At 44.2% G+C, this 17,911-nt stretch overlaps 2 protein-coding genes across 10 annotated transcripts in view; one reads left to right on the forward strand and one right to left on the reverse strand.

Moving 5' to 3' along the window:
- The window catches only part of SANBR (SANT and BTB domain regulator of CSR), a 43,569-nt gene extending 39,759 nt beyond the window's left edge, over positions 1 to 3,810 (reverse strand). For 4 of the 8 annotated variants that reach the window (XM_077332938.1, XM_077332930.1, XM_077332911.1 and 1 more), the window contains exon 1: positions 2,539 to 3,582. The gene's annotated coding sequence lies outside the window, so the exon portion shown is untranslated. The other 4 variants (XM_077332902.1, XM_077332892.1, XM_077332883.1 and 1 more) reach the window with 4 other exon arrangements.
- On the forward strand, positions 3,787 to 16,846 carry LOC143835400 (uncharacterized). Of its 2 annotated transcripts, XM_077332948.1 has the most exons (7): positions 3,787 to 3,944; positions 5,670 to 5,968; positions 6,382 to 6,513; positions 9,384 to 9,542; positions 9,728 to 9,843; positions 14,653 to 14,758; positions 16,540 to 16,846. In XM_077332948.1, exons 2-7 carry the CDS (start codon positions 5,738 to 5,740, stop codon positions 16,540 to 16,542), a joined length of 747 nt encoding a protein of 248 aa, XP_077189063.1. In that variant the 5' UTR covers positions 3,787 to 3,944; positions 5,670 to 5,737; the 3' UTR covers positions 16,543 to 16,846. The 2 variants fall into 2 exon arrangements, with proteins under 2 accessions (XP_077189063.1, XP_077189071.1); XM_077332956.1 differs by lacking the exon at positions 14,653 to 14,758.
- The last annotated feature ends 1,065 nt before the right edge of the window (positions 16,847 to 17,911 follow it).

A 17,911-nucleotide genomic window follows, 5' to 3' on the forward strand; every position in this document is an offset into this window, starting at 1 on the left:
GCCAACTCCAGGTTGGGAAATTCCTGGAGATTTGAGGAACAAGCTCTGTGGAGATATGATGTCATGGAGCTCACCTTCCAAAGCAGCCATTTTCTCCAGGGGAATTGATCTCTACTCTGGAGATCAGTTGTAGTTCCCAGAAAACTCCAGCCCCCCCCCCTCCAGTGGTTTGCAACCTGACCCTCATATTGCCCTCCAGGTGGGAAGTACTGAAACAGCCAGGGAAGCTTCTATTATTTTAGAAAGGGAGGAGGGCTTGGTTCCAGTTTTCATTCATTTTGCCTCAGAGAATATTCTAATGGAAGACAGGAGGCCCAATTCAGTCAACCAGGAGCGAAAGCTGTGCTGCCTGCTTTGCATACCAGGCACAAGAGGGAATGCAAGTTGCCCTCAATTTGTGCCTTGCTGTCAGCCTCCAGAAGTGAGTACTCCATCCTACCTCATGATAGCTTCAAACCTAGATACAAACTCTGTGGGTTTTTTATGTAATCCTAGCCCTATCACATAACAGGTATCTCATGATATTTGATTGCATTGTTTTAATACTGGGCATTCTACCTTCCAACTCAGCCAAGAAATAAATAAATAAAATAAATATTAATACTCCGTGGTTTCCTTACTCTAGAGTACTTAGCATCCCCAGTTAAATCATTACAATACTACAACAAACCTACCTGTGTGTTATTTAAACCAAGTATCTCAACCTCTCAAGCCACTCAGCCATGCAGAGATGGCAGATAGTCCAATAAAGAGTGATGTTTCCAGACAAGTGTTAAGTTTTTATCTAGCAACACAGCAGTTGGCAAGATGTACCCTAGACACAGCTTTTTAAGACATGAAAATATTGTCTACATTTTCTTCTTCATACAATGAGGGCATGAGACTATATGGCCATTATCTAAGAATGCCTATTGATGTTCATTGACGCTTGTTACAGATCTTATGCTTCTTTCCAAACGCACTCCAAACACATCTTTTTAGGCACAGAGCAACATCAATCATGCAACAATAGGTAATACCCTGCAAAACCAGCTTATTCATCATTTATTTCCAAATTTCTCTGAAAGAGTTAGAAAAGGGCATTGGTTACAAGTTACCTTAACCAGGCCACAAGCTATTGTCCCTCCCAAATGATACACAGGTGGAAGAGTCTGTTCCTTCTCAGAGGCTGAGAAGCAAATTAATCCTTCCTGAATGGCTTCATTTCTTTATAGGATGAAGAAGGAAAAGCAAGATCAAACAAGCTAAGTGCCAAAGATTGGAATGTTGTTGTCTAGTGCAGGGGTAGTCAACCTGTGGTCCTCCAGATGTTCATGGACTACAATTCCCATGAGCCCCTGCCAGCAAATGCATGGGAATTGTAGTCCATGGACATCTGGAGGACCACAGGTTGACTACCCCTGGTCTAGTGAGCAAGAAGGGTTCTTGGCCATGCATCATGAACTTAAGATCTGACTCAAACACACACATGAGAACACAATACTGTGCTACAGAAGTCCATGTGCCAAAGGATGGGGGTGTGGGCATGGATGCTCTGTGTTCAGGAGGACAATGACAATCCATACTTTTGTTTCCAAAGAGTGCACCTGGTCACATCAATGATGTTTGTAGCTGCATGAGCTGTTTATCCCCATTTTTTTCAGAATAAATAAAAAATCTGCAGAGGAGGAACTAAAAAGGCACATGAATGAGCCTGTATTCATTTACATAGGAACAGGCCCTACATGTTCCACAAGTCACAGGGCAAGGAGTATCAATAAATCTAAAACCGCATATGAAAACATTATATCTATAGGAAAGGAACCACAGTACAAGAGAGACAATGAATGCATATTTCAAAATTCAAGTTTTCTGGAAAAGAATCAGAGGCATGACAACATAAATATTAAGAAGCTAGCTTTCAGGCAGAACTAGAATTCCAAGTCATTTATTTGACTGACAGCACAACTATCCCAAGGAGACAGAATTGCCCTGAAGCCAATGACGGGTTCTAGAAAGTTTGTGCCGTAAAAGAAATAAGCGTTTGAGGGAAAGCCGCCACATAAAAGGAGGCAGGAAAAAATCCTATCCAAGGATCTGGTGGCTATTCCTAGACTTTTCCAAGGCAAAATAAGCTCCTGTCACAATACAAGGATGAGAACCTTTGAATACTAAAGTAACTAAAATGTAAAGGCTCTGTACCGACCCACACTTATTAGACTAGGAAGATAAGTTTTTAAATGTTAGATTAACAATGTTATCAAAACAAAACGACACACTTGGACAAGAGCCTCTCATTCATAGCAAACAAAAGCTGGAAAGGTTTATTTAACCATCCCCCCCCCGCCCTTACATAATTCAATGCAGACATTGCTCTGGTCACCTGCAGGTAAGACAGCTGCAAGGGCCCTTTGGCTAAAAGCAATGGATCTCAGGAATGTGCAGAAGGCCCTTGCAATGGCATATCCCTCTGGAATTTCCAGTCAGCCCTCACCCCTTATTGCAGCATTAGGGGGAGGCTAGATAATATTTTAAAAAGAAGAAATTAATATTAGTTACCTGAAGAATGATTCAACAGAAACAGGATGCTGCTAGATGAACTGATGTCTGGCCTCCCAATTCAAAACGCGGTGAACGCTTCCCTTGACTCTCAGCAAAATGAGAGACAGCAAAGGGCGAGGACCAAACAGACGTATCCTGAGGGGAGACAAAGAGCAAAAAGTGTTTTGATTACACAGATTCAGGAGTCAGATGCTCCACCCTGCCTTGTCTCATTTCTGTCTCCTGGAAGGCAAAAAGGAACAGATAGATTTGCATCTTAGGCCAGGCAGAAAAGGGCCGTGCTTATCGGTGCCCAGATCTCTTTCTGTGTCACTTAACATCCCTCCACCCCACCCACTCCACCACTCTGCTGGACAAAGACAAAGTAGGATAGATTTCATGATCCCCCCTAGCCTTTCCCCTCCTGGTAACTGAAGGCGCTGCTGCCCATACTCCACAAAGCTGTCTTCTCCAGCAAGCCCTCATTCATAGTCTTCCTTCCCAAACAGCTGCCTGATTTCAAAGTGCTGTCCTTCATATTAAGAGGCAGCCCTCGCTTGCAGGTCATCCCAACTCCAGCTAAAAGAGATTAGGCGATTCTCCTGTTTTCTGCTCTTTGCCTTATTTCACCAGGGAGGTGAAATGCTACACACAACCCCCATTATTTTCTGAATTTCTGACCCTATGAACTAAGCCACAGCAATTTCTGGATGGACTATGATTCCATTCTTCGTGGTACAATAAGCATTGCCATTATTTTCAGTTTGTCAAATTTACACAGGAACCAGGTAGACAAAGCAGCTTGTAATAATATTGCTCTCCTGCCAAAAAGCAAAAACACAGGGGAAAAAAACCGCTAAGGCAATTTTTAAAAAGATCTAAAGTGAGCCAAAATATTAACGACGTGAAATCCATACAAGCTGAACAGACTACCAGCAATACAAATTAAATTAACGAGCCAGTGGGGAAGCTGCCACCCTAACCCTTCCTTCATCCCCGGCTCGCACTGAAGGAAAGGGGATGCTGCTATTCTTACAAGCCCCCACCCATCTGCTCTGGCTACCCCTACACACAGACGCACATTGACTACCGCCCTTTTCTCATAAAAGGGGAAGGGAAAGGAGAAAGGAGGGAGAGACGCTCAGTCATTCACACCCAACTGAGCCAATCAACACGCCGTGCAGCGGACGGCCCTGCCTCCTCCCTGTCCAAATCAGCCAATCAGGGAAAAGTCCCGTGCGCGCGCCGAAGCCGGAGAGCGGCTGCCGCGCGCCCTACTGCCTCTTCGCTTGTCGCAGTGCAGCGGCTTCCCTGGCGCCCTGCACAGGCACAAGCTCACCCGCCCCGCCCCTGCGCGTCTGGTCGCCTAGCAACAAGCGGCCTCGTGTCTCCTGCTGCCGCCGCTGGCGAAGATTTGAGGGGAGGTCAGTGGGCGGGGCGGGGAAAGGGAGGGGGAGCTGGAGGGGGTTGGTCACGCTACGCCCCCCCCAACGGGCCGCAATTTGCTGTCTCTTTCAGAACTCATTTATTAATAGGCGCTTTCACACCTGCTGAAGAATGCCGTTTCAATTCACTTCAGCGATTATTTGCAAGCGGGTTTTGCCCCTTCACACAGCAAAGTCACTGCAAGTGGATTTAAAAGTGCGTGCTTGAGTGTGCGTGAAAGCTGTGGACAGGTGACTTGCTTAATTCAAAGCGTAGCAAAATCCGTTTCAAAAGCGGAACCCGAATGCCCACTTTGCTTGATCTGGAACTACAGCTGCAGAAATTGCTTATGTGTTAATTATCTATTAAAAGCATTTCGTCCATGTCTCCTGGAGAAAATGGCTGCTTTGTACCACTGCCAACCTCCAGGTGGTAGCTAGAGATTTCCGGGGATTACAGCTGACCTCCACGTGGCAGAGATCGGTTTACCTGGAGAAAATGGTCGTTTTGGAAGGTGGGCTGTGTGGCGTTATACCCCACTGGAGTCCCCCCCCCCAAACCCCACCCTCCTCAGGCTTTAACCACAAAATTTCTAGGTATTTCCCTGGAACTGGCAACCCTACTGCTTTGGAAGGTGGACTGCATGGCATTATACACAACCAATTCTCTTGCCTCCCTAAGCCCCACTCAACCTAGCACCACCCTCAAATCTCCAGGTATTTTCAAAACCATAGTTGGCAACCTAAGTCTTGAGCTGCTTGCTCAAGATGATGTCACGTTTTAATTTCTGAGCCTGTGCAGGCCCTTCCAAAATTCAAAATAGTTCCATACGGCCTTGGAGGTACAAATCCTGCCTCTTAATGGCAGCTCTTTGCATTTTGTATGAACCTGTCTTGACTCCCTGGAGAAGAGCCTAATGCTTGGAGCGATTGAGGGCAAAAGAAGAAGGGGACGACAGAGAATGAGGTGGCTGGATGGAGTCACTGAAGCAGTCGGTGCAAACTTAAATGGACTCTGGGGAATGGTAGAGGACAGGAAGGCCTGGAGGATCATCGTCCATGGGGTCGTGATGGGTTGGACACGACTTCGCACCTAACAACAACAATCAAGGTCAACAGTGTCTGTCCACTCTGGCTAGCAACAGTTTTCGAGCATCTCAAGTGGTGGTCTTGCACATCACCTAAAACCTAATTGTTTTCCATGGAGTTGGCAGGGATTGAACCTGCATGCAAAACAGATGCTCTGTCACTGAACCTCAACCCCACCCCAAGCTCCTTTGCTTGTAAGGAACAAGCATTCTGCACATGCAACTTTTGTTGCTGTATTCTATTAGGGTAGTAGGGTGTATGCCAAAGGGGGTCTTTGCAGATTTTAAATGCTCCCCAGAAAGGGAGGTCATTGTATACCCTCCTGTGCACAGATAAACATGGCACCACCACCCTGTCAGTGACAGCATGCAAATCAGTGGCAGAGGCAGTGAGGGCAACTGATTTCAGCAGCACAACCAAATACAGGTTTTCCTACATGGGAATGAATGGCAAGTGTTCAGTTATACAGGAGCCTTTGGAGATATGTGCTTGGAGCCACAACTCGGGTAGGGATTAAACCTGCATTTTGCTTCCCGTAAGTCTAACTATTCAGAATCAAGTATACTTCTGTCTGTGTTCAGTGCCAAGTGTACTTCAGTCTGTGTTCAATGCCCTGGGCTCTTGATCATACTGCAGGATGACAGAGGGCTGCACACCAGTTTTTACACAGACAGCCTACCTGAGTGCTGAAGACTGCAGAAATAATGCCCCGTGCCAGGTGCCAAGCTCTGAAAATAAATGGACATGCCTTTAAAGCAACTGAGCCACTGAAACATTGTGGCTCTACTTCATTTCGTACGCATGTGGTTGCCAAGTCAAGGATTCCATCTTGCATTGTTGGTGTGGCACTTAGAAATCAAGAAACAAAATCACACATAAAAGTGAGGAGCAACCCCATGAGAGAAGGAAAAGCTCATGTCAACAAATCTGTTCAGGTAAGCGATACCAGCAAAATATAATGGAGTCTCAACATTAAGCTGAAGCACTGATAAAGAGTTGCTTTGATTTTGTGATCAATGCACTTAAACTGTATTAGAGATCTTCACCAGTGAAACCATAGGTAGTGTATGTGGTGGTTACTCTTATGGAAGGGCATTTCTGTGGCAGATTTGAAAGCGGCAATTCTAACCTCATTTCTACCTCCTACATGTCATGCCATTTCCAAGTATCTTGTAACCTCCAGGAACAGAATTTGGGGGACTCTGTGAGCTGCAGTAAGAGAGATGAGGCAAGGAATTCACATTCTGTGAGCTTCACTCCCCAGGCAGTACTTGGGATCTAGTATGTGTAAAGTTTTGTCTCCCCCATGCCTGTGTTAACCGAAACACAATCTTTTGTAACCAAACAGACCTCTTTAGACAATGATGAGAATATTCTGGAAAAATTTAAAAGCTTACAAGAGGAAAATCTGCAACTCAGAGGCACCCTAAAAGAGAAGGATTCAACTATATCAAGATTAATGAAAATAACTAAAGACCAGGTATTGCATTTCAGTTTACCATTAGAATTTAAGTCTTCACAACTTGTAATCTACCTAGCCAAATGCTGCCCATCAGTTACATGTGGGATTCCATCAGAGATTCTATAACTCCACTGAAAAGGGGGAAGTTTGTGTCAAAATCCAAGCCACAGTGCATGGCTGATGGCCTGCTTTCATCTTGGTAGGGCATAGGTTACATCTATCGGCATAAAAGGGCAATATACTTTCATGCCCACATCTTCTCAAATGGGTGTTTCTTATAGTCACATTTTATGTTCTTAGATGTGTACACTTAAAAATCTTTCATGTTCACATATATATCAGAAGGCAGTTAGGACCCCTGTACTAAATATACTCATTAGGAAGTAAGTCCCAATGAACAAAGTAAAACTTTCTTCCATGTAAAGAAGCCCGCCTGGCCTCAACCAGGGCCAAAGCATTCTCTGAGACCTGACGGAGCTAAAGCCGTTCCGCAGGGCCTGCAAAAGGGAGCTCTTCCGCCAGGCATTTGGTTGAGACCAGACATAACCAACAACATCTGAAGGGCCCCTGCTCTGTGCTCCTGGACCTGTTTGCACTGTTACAATTATCAGTTAGTAGTATTAATGTTATGGTTATTTATATGTTATGGATTGTTTCTTGTATTGTTTGTGTTTTATGTAAACTGCCTTGCGCCTCCTAGGAGGGTGGTATATAAATATAATTAATTAATTAATTAAGGTAGGATTGGGCTGGAAATGTTTTGTTAGCATTTTATTGTAAATACTAGCAAGAAAGCCCATTGCAACCAGGAATGCAATGGGCGCTAGGACCCAGGGGACACCAGGAGGTGCTTTTTTTTCCTGCTGCGTGGAGCTGTGAAAGGCTCCTACAGGGTTTTTTTTCCTGCTGCTTGGAGCTGGGAAAGGCTCCTGCAGGGTTTTTTTTCTGCTGCTTGGATCTGCGAAAGGCTCCTACAGGGTTTTTTTTTCTGCTGCGTGGAGCTGGGAAAAGGCTCCTACAGGGTTTTTTTTTTTCTGCTGCTTGGAGCTGGGAAAGGCTCCTACAGGGTTTTTTTTTTCTGCTGCGTGGAGCTGGGAAAGGCTCCTACCGGGGTTTTTTTTTCTGCTGCGTGGAGCTGGGAAAGGCTCCTACAGGGTTTTTTTTTCTGCTGCGTGGAGCTGGGAAAGGCTCCTACAGGGTTTTTTTTTTCTGCTGCGTGGAGCTGGGAAAGGCTCCTACAGGGTTTTTTTTTTCTGCTGCGTGGAGCTGGGAAAGGCTCCTACAGGGTTTTTTTTTTCTGCTGCGTGGAGCTGGGAAAGGCTCCTACAGGGGTTTTTTTTTCTGCTGCTTGGAGCTGGGAAAGGCTCCTACAGGGTTTTTTTTTCCTGCTGCGTGGAGCTGGGAAAGGCTCCTACAGGGTTTTTTTTTTCTGCTGCGTGGAGCTGGGAAAGGCTCCTACAGGGTTTTTTTTTTCTGCTGCGTGGAGCTGGGAAAGGCTCCTACAGGGTTTTTCTTTTCTGCTGCGTGGAGCTGGGAAAGGCTCCTACAGGGTTTTTTTTTTCTGCTGCGTGGAGCTGGGAAAGGCTCCTACAGGGTTTTTTTTTTCTGCTGCCTCTCGTGGGCGTGCCGGCTTGGAGCTCCTACAGGGTTTTTTTTTTCTGCTGCTTGGATCTGCGAAAGGCTCCTACAGAGTTAATTTTTTTCTGCTGCCTCTCGTCGGCGCGCCGGCTTGGAGCTCCTACAGGGTTTTTTTTTTCTGCTGCTTGGAGCTGGGAAAGGCTCCTACAGGGTTTTTTTTTCTGCTGCCTCTCGTCGGCGCGCCGGCTTGGAGCTCCTACAGGGGTTTTTTTTTCTGCTGGCTCTCGTCGCGCTAGCGGCGAAAGGCTCCTCCGGGGGTGTTTCTTTTTTCTCTGCAGCTTGTGTTGTGTTTGCGGCGGGGGCTTCCTTGGGGCGGCAGAAGGCTTCCCTTCCCCCCCCCCACCCATCCACCCCCCCGAGGCTCTCTGGAGCCTTCTCTCGGCCGGCGGAGCGGGCTAGCAGCGTCCACAACGCTGCGAGGCCGCTCCGCCGGCCGAGAGAAGGCTTCCCGGCCCACCCCCCAGCCGAGGCTCTCACCAGGCGGGCCGCCATTTTCTGAGCGAGTGAAGCAGGCAAAGGGGAGCCGCGCTTCGCGCGGCTCCCCATTGTCTGCTTGGGGCGGGATTGACACTCGGAGGGGCCAATCAGGAGCCGCTTCGCGGCTCCTGATTGGCCCCCCCCGAGTTTTTATCCCGGACCGGTCCCGCCCTAACTCCTCCCCACTACCCCTTACTCCTTTATACAGTCCGTGGCGCCCGTGGCGCCACGGGCTGTTTACAGATATGCAGTCTTTTGTTTGATAAAATGCTGGTGATTAACAATATGCTTGTCCTGATCCAGAGATAACGTGACCAGATTTTAACATTGGTAAAGCAGGACACCATTGACCGGGGGGGGGGGGGGGTTCTTGATTAAAAATTTGGTCTATATGGAGCAACAAAAGTGTTCATAGAACGCAAAAATAGTATTGCAATATATATTTTTTAAATTTCAACATAAGTACAATTTGCCAGGTGCCTCCAGATGTCCCTCCAAAAGTTGGACAATCTGGTCACCTTATCCAGAGAGCCTGTGTAGATTCCATTGCACATATGAATCTTGAGCAAGCAGGCTGCCTCGTTACTTTCAACTGGGGACACAGAAGCCTTTCCAAGCAAGGGTGATCTTTGCTCAGTTCAGAGATCCCATACCCAGGAAACTCCTGGATAAGAACATATTTCAGGCAACTATCCTTACATTTGTTAGGGCTTCCTTCTAAGTAAGCATGAGTGGTTAATCTGATTTCTGGATTGGGGGGGGGCTTTTAACAGGCTACTGAATATAACACAGCCATTGAATTAGAGAAAGAACATCAGAAAGAAATGGAAAGGCAGTTGGAAGAATCAGAGCACGTAGTGAAGGAGAAGATCCAGCTGCTTGAGGAAACCATACGGTACTATACAAAAATACTTCAAGAACAGCACACACAGGTTTGTCAAAAAACAGAACAATGGGTCTCTCTTACTTGAATATTTCTGTATACTGTCTTCCAACCCACTTGGAGTGGATCTTCAGTGCACCTCATTGTAAAATTATATTCAGTTGCAAACATATCCTTCTGTTTTGTTCAGTATTTATTCAGCAGAGTGTAATTTTGATTGCTCTCTTGTGTTAGTATACAGAGCTGATGTTTGAAATGAAAAAGCAGAATGCAGAAGATATAAGGAATAGAGAAGAAAAGCTTGCCAAGTTAAGACAATACGTTTCTGACGGCTTCCAAGAAAAATCCCGGTACGATACATGCCAACTCTCTAAATGTGTATTCCTAGCCTGAAAATCTAATCTTGCATGTGCAGCATATAAGGTAGCAATCTCTGATAATAGGTTATTGAATATCCATTGAAGTTAATAGGCTTTTAGCTGTTTAACTCTGCAGAATTGCAAGGTATGTTTTGTTAATTAATTCATGTGTATTGTTGATTTTTGTAGGAGCAGGAGGATTCTTTTGAAATTGCTTGGCTTCTAGTGTTTTCTGCTTTTGAATATGGCTGATTAGTTGAGCAAGTGGGTTTGTCTATGCCCCCATTGTTAACGTGCCCTTGATTGCTTGCACTTGGCCTATCGATTACTGCAATGTTACAGCAGTCAGGGCTGCCAACAGAGGGGGACTGGGGGGACGAAATTCAGAGGGATTGTTAAGGGCATTATTTTATGGGCTATTCTTGCCTTTCTCCAAGACTGAAGCAGCTTATCCAACAGATCATGCTAACATGATCATAAACTGGTAAAAGACAAGACAGCACATCGATGGCTGCTAGAAGAATTGTCAGACTGTTAACAGCCTAGTTTTTCTCTCTTCCTTTCCTGTCACCCAGTCCAGCCAGATCTTGCAAGGCAGTAGTTAGTGTTTTGAAGAAGCAAGATAAAATAACCTTTTCCTGAATCTTTCTCCCTCTTTCCCATGATTTACTCATTCGGTTTCTCTTTCCCTCCACTTATTTTTTCCATGACTCCCCCCACCCTTTATTTTTGATTCTTGGTCTCAAGTCCTTCTCATCCCAGTCCTACTTCGAGTAGTACAATAGCAAACTGTGGCAGAACAGGCCCACCTCCATCAGGAGGAAGAGCTGGTTGTCATCTGCATATTCATAACATCCCAGCTTGAACCTCGATGCCAGCTGGGCAAGAGGGCACATAAAGATGTTAAATAAGTTCGGAGAGAGGACCGCTCTATGTGTGTATGTACACACCTACACAAGCAGAACACACAGAAATGCAGTAAAATCTCACCTTTTCCACCATGTATCACTATTTTTTATCTTCTTGTGGCCTGGGAAGACTCTCTAAGATAGTGGCAGCTTCAGGTGCCTGTCTATTTATTTTAATGTGGCATGGTCTTCAGCAAGACGGTGATGCTTAAGGAGCCAAAGCAATCCTACAGACATCAGACAATCTAGAACAGGAGTAGTCAAACTGCGGCCCTCCAGATGTTCATGGACTACAATTCCCATGAGCCCCTGCCAGTGTTTGCTGGCAGGGGCTCCTGGGAATTGTAGTCCATGGACATCTGGAGGGCCGCAGTTTGACTACCCCTGATCTAGAAGATGAACAACAACTTGAAATCTTTTCTCTGGCCACTAGAGGAAGAGTGAGGTGGTGCTCTCATAGGTCAATGGCAGCTGGGCATTGGGGGATCTGCAGAGAGTAGTGATGGGGAAGTGCCAACAACAGATAGAAGCTTTTGCTTTACCCAGGTTAGCCTAAACTATGTGAAGGAGAATAAAGTGAAGTTCTCTGTTCTCTCTTGGCCCTCAGTTTTGTAAATATTTTGCTAAAAAGTAACAAGTAATTATTTTTGGAGACCTACATGCTACCCAAACATCATATAAATCATTCCCTCTACATTGGATACTGGTTCATCCCCAAGACTTTTGTAAGTGAAACTCCACAAAAAAAAAAATCAAATTTTATTATTGGATCCCAACTATTAAGGCAGTTTATGTTGTAGCCAATGCATGGTTGTTACTTGTGTTCAACTTGTGAATTCTGGTGTTCTTGAAGAAGAGATCCTGTGTCAGGGATTTTTCATTTTCCAGCCGGAAAAATTTAGAGCAAAGTGTTGAGGCTTGGGCTATTTGTTGTCCTTCACTAGAGTTTCCTTGGTATGCATTGTGTTAATGAATATTATAAGCATAATGTATTAGACGTGGTTAAACAAGAAATGAGAAGACTGAACATCGACATTTTAGGAATCAGTGAACTAAAATGGACAGGAATGGGTGAATTTAATTCAGATGACCATCAGGTATACTACTGTGGACAAGAATCTCGCAGAAGAAATGGAGTAGCATTCATAATCAATAAGAGAGTAGGAAAAGCAGTCTTGGGATACAATCCCCAAAATGACAGAATGATCTCAGTTCGAATCCAAGGCAAACCATTCAACATCACAGTGATCCAGGTCTATGCCCCAACCACTGCTGCTGAAGAGGATGAAGTTGATCAGTTCTATGAAGCCCTACAACACCTTCTAGAAGCAACGCCCAAAAATGATGTGCTTATCATCATGGGGGATTGGAATGCTAAAGTAGGAAGCCAAAAGATAACCGGGATAACAGGCAAGTTTGGCCTTGGAGTACAAAATGAAGCAGGGCACAGGCTGGTAGAATTTTGTCAAGAGAATACAATGGTCATAGCAAACACTCTTTTCCAGCAACCCAAGAGACGACTCTACACATGGACATCACCAGACGGTCAACACAGAAATCAGATTGACTATGTGCTCTGCAGCCAAAGATGGAAAAGTTCTATCCAGTCAATAAAAACAAGACCAGGAGCTGATTGTGGTTCAGATCATGAACTTCTTGTTGCAAAATTTAGGCTTAAATTGAAGAAAGTAGGGAAAAGCACTAGGCCACTCAGGTATGAACTAAATCATATCCCTGACGAATACACAGTGGAGGTGACAAATAGATTTAAGGAATTAGATCTGATAGACAGAGTGCCTGAAGAACTATGGACGGAGGTTCGCAACATTGTACAAGAGGTAGCAACTAAAACCATCCCAAAGAAAAAGAAATGCAAGAAATCTAAATGGCTGTCTGAGGAAGCTTTACAAATAGCTAAGGAGAGAAGGGAAGTGAAAGGCAAGGGAGAAAGAGAAAGATACACCCAATTGAATGCAGAATTCCAGAGAATAGCTAGAAGAGATAAGAATGCCTTCTTAAATGAACAGTGCAAACAAATAGAAGAAAACAATAGAATGGGGAGGACCAGAGATCTTTTCAAGAAAATTGGAGATATGAAGAGAACGTTTCATGCAAAGATGGGTATGATAAGGGACCAAAATGGTAGGGACCTCACAGAAGCAGAAGAGATCAAACAAAGGTGGCAAAATTATACAGAAGAACTATACAAGAGCGAGCTTAACATCCCTGATGACCACAATGGGGTAGTTACTGACCTGGAGCCAGACATCCTGGAATGTGAAGTCAAATGGGCCTTAGGAAGTCTGAGCAACAATAAAGCTAGTGGTAGTGACAGCATTCCAGTTGAACTATTCAAAATCTTAAAGGACGATGCAGTAAAAGTGCTACACTCAATATGCCAGCAAATTTGGAAAACTCAACAATGGCCACAGGATTGGAAAAGGTCAGTTTACATTCCAATCCCAAAGAAGGGCAATGCCAAAGAATGTTCAAACTACCGCACCATCGCACTAATTTCTCATGCTAGCAAAGTTATGCTCAAAATCCTACAAGCTAGGCTCCAGCAATATGTGGACCGAGAACTTCCAGAAGTACAGGCAGGATTTCGAAGAGGCAGAGGAACTAGAGATCAAATTGCCAACATACGCTGGATCATGGAGAAAGCTAGGGAGTACCAGAAGAACGTCTACTTCTGCTTCATTGACTATGCTAAAGCCTTTGATTGTGTGGAGCACAACAAATTGTGGCAAGTTCTTAAAGAGATGGGAATACCAGAGCATCTTATTTGTCTCTTGAGAAATTTATATGCAGGTCAAGAAGCAACAGTGAGAACTGAACATGGAATCACTGACTGGTTCAAAATTGAGAAAGGAGTTCGGCAAGGCTGTATACTGTCGCCTTGCCTATTTAACTTGTATGCAGAGCACATCATGAGAAATGCGGGATTAGAGGAGTCACAAATTGGGATCAAGATTGCAGGGAGAAATATCAACAACCTCAGATATGCAGATGATACCACTCTAATGGCAGAAAGTGAAGAGGAACTAAAGAGCCTGTTGATGCGGGTGAAGGAGGAGAGTGCCAAAGTTGGCTTGAAACTCAACATCAAGAAAACAAAGATCATGGCATCCGGCCCTCTCAATTCCTGGCAAATAGAAGGGGAAGAAATGGAGATAGTGACAGATTTTATTTTCCTGGGCTCCAAGATCACTGCAGATGGGGACTGCAGCAAAGAAATTAAAAGACGCTTGCTCCTGGGGAGGAAAGCTATGGCAAATCTAGACAGCATCCTAAAAAGCAGAGACATCACCCTGCCAACAAAAGTGCGTTTAGTCAAGGCTATGGTCTTCCCAGTTGCAATGTATGGCTGCGAAAGTTGGACCATAAGGAAGGCCGAGCGTCAAAGAATTGAGGCTTTTGAACTCTGGTGCTGGAGAAGACTCTTGCGAGTCCCTTGGACTGCAAGGCGAACAAACCAGTCAGTCCTAGAGGAGATCAGCCCTGACTGCTCTTTAGAAGGCCAGATCCTGAAGATGAAACTCAAATATTTTGGCCACCTCATGAGAAGGAAGGACTCCCTGGAGAAGAGCCTAATGCTGGGAGCGATCGAGGGCAAAAGAAGAAGGGGACGACAGAGAATGAGGTGGCTGGATGGAGTCACTGAAGCAGTAGGTGCAAACTTAAATGGACTCCGGGGAATGGTAGAGGACAGGAAGGCCTGGAGGATCATTGTCCATGGGGTCGCGATGGGTCGGACACGACTTCGCACATAACAACAACAACAAATGTATTAGACATGTGAATTAATTGTAGGTGGCCTGCCCAATCTACAACAGATTCCACGTTGTAGATGTGAGGGACTGTTTGTTGTGATTGCTTTCTTCTCTTGCAGGGAACACCAACAACAGATGGATGAATTAAGGAAAGAGCTAAATAAATTTACAGAGAAAACACATCTTCTTAAAATAAAGCTTGAAAAAGAAATCAGGTCGAAAAAGGTGAGAGAAGGGGAAAGTGCTTTGGCACAACACGAATTGTGCTTAGCAACTGAAAACATTGGACCATAGGCCCGACTGAAGTGGTTAGCATGTCCAGTATCACATCCTACTGAGAGTGGGGGCATGCTTCTCCATGCAATGTTGATAGAATGTTCCTCATGCAAAAAGTCAGTTGCACATAGAAAACTAGATATAAAGAAGGGGTATCATTCTAACTTCTCCTTAACATACCGGCTTTCTGTGCATGGAAACCTGGCCAGCTACCACTGAATGCAGAACTGGGAGGAATTGGTTACCATGTAATCTCCCCCTAAGAAGAATCTCCAGTCTGATTTTCCGTTCACATATCTGAAGACATGGCTCTTGAAAGCTCATCTGTAACCACTATGCCACAATTCCCATAGGTCAGTCCTCTCCCACACTCAGCGAACATTCCAAACCACAGTTTCCTGATACCCATCTCTCCATAACCACACCCTCATTTGTCGCAACCCCTCACACAACACACATATTAAACCTTACAGACTGGACAACCCCTCTCCTTATTCTTCACAATGCCAAACTCTATCTTAATCACTCTCTTCCTTTCTACCTCCCTCTCTCTCTGCTGTTTTCCCCTCTCCCTCCGCTAGTGCCCATTGTATCAGCTACAACAAGCTTTAATTCTAGTAAATAAATAAGTGATCAATTGGTTAAGTTCCAGTCTCCTTTACCTTGTCTTTTGGATCATGCAGCTTGAGTCATTCTTGCTTTTATGTTGCTCATAATAGTCTTTTGTACTCTGCTTTTATCAGCCCCCAAATATCTTCCAACTTAGAATCTTTCTCATTAAATGTTGAAATGAATGCAGAATACAATTCAGGTAGGAAACAATCCAATTTTAAAATTATCATCTGGCACTATACTAGCAGTTGCAAGCTTATCAGTTATATTTCATAAAATTTCTATATGGGCTTCTGCATTTCAACTTTCTTATAGCCTTATTGAGAAAAGTTCTCTAAAGACATCTTGCTAGCCTGGTCTTAGTCCTTCACAGACCTTTCTTAAGGTTTAAGTCATTCCTTTTGCAGTTTCTTGTCTTTTTATGTACACCAGCTGGGTGTATCAAGTGAACTAATAATCAGATTTTGTGCTCTACCATCTTCATTTTCTCATCTCATGATTTCAGACCTCAAGCATCTTGGAGCAGTTAATGAAAAAATAGCTTTTTCCTGCTTGAGCATTGAAGTCATGCATTGAAATTGTTGCTGCTAAGCTTCTCTAGGATTGCATATCATTAAGTCATAAGTTTTGTGGAAGGTTTTCATGACCAGAGTCAACTGGTTGTTGCGGGTTTTTTGAGCTGTGTGGCCTGGTAATTTTATTCCCTGATGTTTCGCCAGTAACTGCGGCACAGTTTAACACAATTTAAAACAAGTTCCCATTCCCACCTGAACATCCTCCACTACTTAACCCAGAATGCAGTATAGAATGTGGGGGGGGGCAAGGAGGAGGAGACCCATCTGTTTCCAACCCATAACCCCGAAGCAGCTGTGCAAGAGAGCACATATAGATGTTAAACCCTAGCTGCAAGGATTTTTTTTCTTTTTCTATTACAACAAACCTGCCTAAATAAGATTTAGCCTTATCTGTGAACTCCCCATCCCTAGACTCTGGTATTAGTACTTTATAGATGCAATAAAGTTTTTAAAAATGATATTAGAGTTTAAATTAGCCCTCTGACTTTAATTTTAATCCTTGTCCTTTGTTTGACCCTCTGCTTAATCCTTCCCATACTGCAGTAAAACTGGCCAGGAACTCCTGAGTCTGAGGGAGAAGAAGAAAGAGTGACTATGTCTCACTGAAGCTCTGCTCCCCTCAGCCCAACCTTTCTCAGCTTTCCGAGGCCCTCCACACCCATCAGGAACGAATCAGACCTCACCAGCAGTGCTTCCAAGATGTATTTCTTCTCAATCAAGGAGGTCAAAACAATTAGAACATCGCCAACAAAGCATTGACAGTAGAATAGCCTGTATGAATTTTCTCACAATCAAGGAGGCTGACAACAGTGTTAGAATTGCCACCTGTCAATAAAGCATTAATATTTTATTTCTGTCTTTTTTAATTCAATGTGATCTGAGGTATCTATTGGGAACACATAGGCAAAAGGCATTTAAGGGTGGCCTGTATTATGGAGAAGTTGAAATCCTAGAGTGACATCACCACTCTTCCCCATACACTGGCATTGTACCTAAACCTTCAGGATTTTCCCAAACTGAAGACCTTGGCCACATTAGGCTGTACTTGCAGTCTTCTTAAGTCTATGCTGTGGACTATGCTCTGCATCACCTGGTTGCTAAACAAATCACTGCAGATGCTCTACAGATCTTCTGGGGTGATCAACAAGAAACAAACCAAGCCAGTGGGAAGACAGATCATTCTCTTTGATCCCAACCAGTCACCATCCAGGAAGTTGGCAAAACAACTTTGCTAGGAATTACTTTTGAAAAACAGTTGCTGGCACAAGATTGCTGAGACCTGAATACTTGAGCTCAAGAAACTCAAATAGTTTAGATGTCAGCACCACTTTGTTCATGTTGAGAGGCTCAGCTTAGATGATAGAGTTTTGCCTTATGCTCATTTGACAAGTGAACATATCTGGGTCCAGGAATGTTTTCCTTGATGGTATCCAGAAGGGTTGCAGACTTTGGGCACTTTAAACTAATGCACAACAAAAGGAAAATAAAATACATGACTATGTAGCCATCCCTTTTCCCTTTACAACCATGGACATTGACTTCCTTTATCAGCGTAGGGCAATTATGGTATTAGTTCAGTCTATTCTGTTGCAAGTTCCATCCTCTATTGCTCTGACCATTGGAGGTCTGATCTGAGTCTTTCTTTGCTTTTCTGACATGCTGTTTTGGGTGAAGTTGTTTTAAAGGCAAAATTATTTTGATAACAGCTTATCTGAGTCAGAATCCACTTCGTCAGATGCATGAAAAGTTCCTATCAGCCAACAGAAGGGAGAAGCTCCAACAAATTTAGGTCAGATCTTCAGTCATGCAGGGAAGTATTTATGCTATGGTGGCAGTTGCTGCCCAAGCAATATTTTCTCTAAACTGGACAGTCAATCAGATCTCCAGTAGCCAATCAGTAGCCCTGTACCGCAAA

Source organism: Paroedura picta, chromosome 1, assembly GCF_049243985.1.
Source record: "Paroedura picta isolate Pp20150507F chromosome 1, Ppicta_v3.0, whole genome shotgun sequence".
In the NCBI taxonomy this organism is placed as follows: Eukaryota; Metazoa; Chordata; class Lepidosauria; order Squamata; family Gekkonidae; genus Paroedura; species Paroedura picta.